Genomic DNA, 6000 nt, shown 5'->3' with positions numbered 1-6000 from the left:
TGAAAGCAAGAGCAGAAAAATATTTCAAGGTTAATTTCTTAAGGTAATCTTTTATCTAGTAATTCCTTGTTTGGGTAGAATATAAACTTTATTACTAGCCAAAAACAGTTTAGTACAAACCGATCCAAAACGGATCCAGGCTATCAAAACAACCTAACGGCCATCAAACAACAATGCTTCAAAACTAACAAATGCAAAGCTCCCCTAGGTTGATATGGTTGGAGAGCTTAGTAAACACACTACATCTAGTAGCTACATTACTTTTGATCTTTTGGTGCAGGTCCTCATCCATGGTTTGGTTCCTGAAGATGATGTCGTTTCGAAGTGTCCACACAACATACACCGTTTATGTGATAACAGCCTTAAGAAGGAGTCTTCGCCAGCCTTTTCTCGATGTTTCCATACAGATCCAGGCCTTCTCATTCCTCCATCCATGTGGAACCCTGTCCATACCAATCCAGTTCAGCATTGTCCTCCATAATTTCCCAGTAAAAACACAAGCAAAACGAAGGTGCTCTTGAGTCTCCTCCTTCCCACAGAAGACACATTCTCCATATGTTATAATCCCAAACCTAGCCAGCCTACTCTTTGTTGGCAACCTGTCCCAAAGATCTATCCAAAGTATAAATTTCGCACGAGGCCTTGCAGCATTCTGATAGAATATCTTGTACCATGGCACATTAGGTTTCTCACATCTGAGTTCATTATACACGTGTTTGGTCTTGTACTTACCAGCCTGAACAACAGAGTGCCAATAGCTACTATTCTCTAGTTCCTCTCTATAGCTTAACATCTTTCTCATTATCCAGGAACAACTACTAGGCATATGCCAATGATTGACCTCATTCCCCTTCAAGTAATAAGTGTGCATCCAAAGGACCCACAACTTATCAGCTTTGGCCTGGAGGTTCCAAAGGAGTTTGATGATGGTTGCTTTGTTCCAGCAATTTAGCTCCACCAGGTTTAAACCCCCTGCATTTCGAGGTTCACGGATGGATTCCCAAGAAATGGGGGACTTTTTACTAATGTTACTCTTATTGCACCAGAGGAAGGTCCTGCAAATAGCACCTATATGATGGATCACTTTTTTAGGCATAGGATATATTTGCATCCAATAAGCAGTCATGGATTGGATCACACTTTGAATTAGCAGCCATCTGCCTGCATAACTCAAAAGACTAGCTGTCCAAGAACTCATTCTCTGCACTATTTTGTTAATGAGGGGCTGGTATAGCGCAATGTGAAGTTTCCTACTCGTGATTGGGACCCCCAGGTATTTGAATGGTAAAGTACCTGCACTAAAACCAGTAATAGCCAGAATCTCATTCTTTACCTCAGTATTTACCCCACCAAAATAAACCTTACACTTTTATGGATTAACTTTCAAGCCAGTGGCACATGAGAACCTTCTGACTTCCTCCATCATAAGCTGGACAGAATTGATATCCCCCCTAGCAAATAAAATGAGATCATCTGCAAAGCAAATATTAGTAAGATCTACCTTCTCACATTTGGGATGAAGTTTAAACATGGGCTTACTCTTAAGCTTGCTCAGACATCTATGTAAATACTCCATAATGAGAACAAAAAGGAGAGGGGAGATTGGATCTCCTTGTCTCAAACCTCTCTTAGCCTTAAGGATTCTACTATGTCTTCCTTGGATAGAGTATCTATATGACACAGTGGTCACACACATCATTATCCATTGGGTAAACTGAGGAGGGAAGCTCATTTCTCTTAAGATACATTCCAGTGCATACCATTCCACAGTATCATAAGCATTTTGTAGGTCCATCTGGATTGCACATCTAGGGGACAGATTCTTGCAATTATACTTTCTCAGAAGTTCCTAAGCCATGAGTATATTATCATGTATCACTCTGCCAGGAATGAAGGCAGATTGGCTAGAATCAACAACAGATCCAATGACTTTACTCAACCTGGCAGTTAATATTTTTGAGATGATTTTGTATAGAGTAGTGCAGCATGTTATAGGTCTCATGTCCTTCATACTTCTTGCTTCATTATTCTTAGGAATAAGAGTTACCAGAGTGCAGTTAATGGCTGGATAGAGTCTGTTCTTATTGAAAAAATCTTTGGTAGCCTCAATCACTTCCTTCTTGATCACTTGCCAACTATCTTTGAAGAACTTAGAATTGTATCCATCAATTCCAGGTGCCTTATTATCACCAATGCTTTTTAAGGCATCCAAGATTTCTTTATCAGTGATAGGTTTCTCCAGATCAATTCTTTGTTCCTCCCTCAGCTGAGCACCTTTTCTAAGAGCCATGATATCCACATGATCCAGACTGGTGGAGGAAGTGCCTACCAGGTTACTAGTAGTTCCTTGTTAAAATTGTTCAATGTTAGTTGTAGTTGTATCATGTAAAATGTTTAATGTTGTTGTTGTTGTTCTTGTAGAAATTTATTATTTAACGTTTCTATTAATTTTGTTTATTTGTCGTTGTTGTTGATATTGTTGAGATTTAATGTTTAAAGATTCCATGGATTTTGTTATTGTTGTTGTTGTTACTTCGTTGTTCTATTGATTTTTTTATTTTTTGTTGTTGTTGTTGTTGAGATTTAACATTTAAAAATTCCATGGATTTTGTTGTTGTTGTTGTTGTTGTTCTTGTTGTTGTGAGATTTAATGTTTAAGGATTCTATTGATTTTGTTTTTCTTGTTGTTATAGGTGTTGTTGTTGATGATGATGAGGAAGATTTAGAATTTGTCCAAAAAAATTAGTGCTCTACGGATTAAAATGTAAAAATACAGGTTAAAATTAAAATTTTGTAAATAGGACTTTACCCATCGGTTATTGTAAAAAATCGAGGTAAAAAGTAGCGCAATTTTGAAAATCCAAAAAATGTAGTTGCTAGGGATCAAACACATGACCACTGCCACTTTTTCCCTCGATTTTTAAATCACCAAGGTGACAAGTTATAACTTTTCATGATGTCATTCATTACATTGCCTGTGTAACGAAGATTATATACATTTCGTTTGAGGTTCAAAGCACTTTTTGTAGTAGTGGTCCTAGGTGCTTAAAAATGGAACTTAAAACTAAAAGAAAGTCTATCTTAAAATCAATGATGTGGTAATGAAATTATACATCCAAAAGCACTTAAATTAAACACAAACACAACATAATATAATGATTAAATACCAACACTCCCACGAAATTTGTATATTATTCTTTGCAAGTTATGAAGATTACCTGTTGAAGTTTCATCCCCATCAACGCATCCAATGATTCAAGTTTAAGTATAGAGATCAATGTAATGGGTATTAGATTAACCGCTACTCCAATCCCCTGTAACCTAGTACAGGTTTTGTGTAATTTGTTACGGCTGTTTGAAAATATTGAATTCCAGCTTATAACATCATAGTTCTATTCCAAATAATTTTAAAATATGCACAGATGATTAGATATGACGAATGCAATTTGTTTCGAGCTTATAAAGTGATATACAAAGCATAATCACAATTTGTAACTTTTTCTTAAGATCAATTCATCCATTTCCATTGTATTTAAAGATTACTTTAGTATGAAGCTTTGAGATAAACGATTTCTTTGAAACTATGATATTTTCTCTTCTTTGATAATGCATTTGAGCTAATCTTTTGTCACTATCAAGCATAAGATAATGTTAGAAGCTTGTATTTACAATCTCCCTTTTATTGGTGATTACAACTAGTTCTTATTTAATCATTTGAAGTTAATTCTTTACAAAGGTTTCCCCTTTACTTTGATATCTCCCTCTTAAGAAATCAATGATGTATTTATGCAACTTGTGTTCCTACAATGATTAGTGTCGCAACACGAAAAATACATGAGCGTATGAACGCTAGAAATACAAGAAGAGTCGCCACCAAAGTTTTATTTTCAAAAGGGAAACATTGATAAAAGCTTTAAAGAACAAAATATGGTCGTCACAACCAAATTCAGATATAAGATTTTGTTAGGCGCAGGGAATGTATTAGCACCCAGTGATATCCTTTGTATCCCACAAGAACCGTTTAGTAAATTTTGCAAATATGAGTGTTAGCTTAAAGTATTTTGATTTCTTCTAATAATATGACATACTTACAAAAATAAAGAAAGAGGGAATATTGATTTTTTTATTAGGGTGCTTGACAAGATGTTGAATATTTCTCATACGTATCTCCCGATGTGATGGAGAACTAAAGTCAGACTGGTTACGCAAGACTATAGTCAGCATGAAGGAATTGACTATACTGAAACTTTTGCACCACTGGCTAGATTATAATCTATATGTCTTATGTTAATCATGGCATTATTTTATATCAAATGGATCTCAAGAGTGCATTCTTGAATGATTATATAACAAAAGAAGTTTATGTGCATCAACCACCGATTTTGAATACCATAAAAACCTTGACTTTGTTTATAAATTAAAGAAATCATTGTATGGTCTGAAACAAGCTCTCGGAGCATAGTATAAAAGATCAAGCAACTTTCTTGTAAGAATAGATTTTACTAGATGAATGGTCGATACAACTCTATTTTGAAATTCATTCAAAAATGATATTCTAGTTGTTCAAATTTATGTGAATGATATTACATTTGGTTATGCTAATGCCTCGCTCTACAAGGAATTTTTTAAGTCTATACATGTAGAATTCAAAATAAGTCTGATGGTTGAGCTAAAGTTATTTATGGGGATAAAGATCAATCAAAGTCCAGAAGGAACATATATTCATCAAAGCAAATACATAAAGGAGCTTCTGAAGAAGTTTGACTTATCAAAATATAAAACTCTTAAGACTTCAATGCATACAACGTGTATTCTTGATATGGATGAAGCATGTAAGAACACAGAACAAAAGTTATTTAGAGGTGTGATTTGTTCTCTTTTTTATTGACTTCTTCTAGACATGACATTCTATATAGTGTATGCTTATGTGCCAGATTCCAATCAGATCCTAAAGAGTCTCATTTAACAACTGTTAAAAGAATCTTTAGATATCTGAAAGGAACTACTAACCTTGGTTTGGTATATAGAAAATCAAAATAATACAAGTTAGTAGGTTATTGTGATGCTGACTATGCTGGAGACCAACTTGAAAAATCTCTTGTATATGACCAATTTGTTTTTGTCTTGAAAAATCTTAACATGGTATTATGTCAAGAATGAGAAAATATTTTTTGCCTCTGATGATGTAATATAAGACTATGGAAAATGAAGTTTGGACCGTTATTCTTCTGGATATAGAAGTTATTATTCTCGGATTTGATCTTAGTCAAGTTCTCTTTTGAAATAATCTAATGACTAAAATCGGAGGAAAAGTAAAAGTTATGTTTTAATTGTTGAGACTTTGAAGTATGACAACAATCATACATGCAGATATCAAATATTTGATAAGATTTTTAGGCCACTCTATGTCTTGGAAACTGATGGAATCGTTATTATTTCTCTCTCCTAAGTCATTAGTTATTGGTGTGTTATTGTTATTAATCATGGATGTTTTAAAAAAGGCGGTCTTCTTTCCCTCTCTTCTCTCGTCCTCTTATTTATTCACTTTCACTTTTCTTCAATCATATTCTCTTCTTCAGTGTTTCTATCATCCATTCAAAATTCCCTACAAAAGCTTTGCTGGTGATGAAAAACTTCTTTTCGTGATAAACGAAAAGACTATCAACATCTATGAGTTGAAACTTTAAGGATCTGATCTATTGAATACAGTCCTCAAACAAAGGTGGGTAGAATATTTTAATATGCTAAATTCTCCCATTTACCCTAATCTTGTTAAAGAATAATGTGTTTATGCTTCTATTGGGAATAATGGAATAGAGATGGGATCTTTTATTTACGGATTTCCAATTACGATAACTCATACCTCCATCATTGTAGCAGTTGGTTGCAAGGAGAGGGTCAAATATGAAACATAACAGGTTTAAAAACTCCTTCTATACGTCTTTGATTGACAGTATCTACAACAATATTGATATGATCAACTATACATCGACTCTTCGT

At 34.3% G+C, this 6000-nt stretch overlaps 1 protein-coding gene across 1 annotated transcript; it reads right to left on the bottom strand.

The window, feature by feature from the left end:
• Nucleotides 1-346: 346 nt before the first annotated feature.
• Nucleotides 347-1795, bottom strand: LOC131658815 (uncharacterized). The gene is made up of 2 exons (XM_058928068.1): nucleotides 1407-1795; nucleotides 347-1298 (listed from the first exon to the last, which is right to left on the bottom strand). The coding sequence occupies exons 1-2, from the start codon at nucleotides 1793-1795 to the stop codon at nucleotides 347-349; spliced, it is 1341 nt and encodes a 446-aa protein (XP_058784051.1).
• Between the last annotated feature and the right edge of the window lie 4205 nt (nucleotides 1796-6000).

This window comes from Vicia villosa, linkage group LG3 (genome assembly GCF_029867415.1).
Source record: "Vicia villosa cultivar HV-30 ecotype Madison, WI linkage group LG3, Vvil1.0, whole genome shotgun sequence".
Taxonomy (NCBI): domain Eukaryota; kingdom Viridiplantae; phylum Streptophyta; class Magnoliopsida; order Fabales; family Fabaceae; genus Vicia; species Vicia villosa.
This window is presented reverse-complemented; position numbering and strand designations above follow the sequence as displayed.

Excerpts from the sequence above, each read along its gene's own strand:
- LOC131658815 (XM_058928068.1), bottom strand. The coding sequence starts at position 1,795 with ATGGACCTACAAAATGCTTATGATACTGTGGAATGGTATGCACTGGAA. Across the intron at positions 1,299-1,406 it reads ATGATGGAGGAAGTCAGAAG|TGCAGGTACTTTACCATTCA; the intron begins GTTCTCATGTGC and ends TACTGGTTTTAG.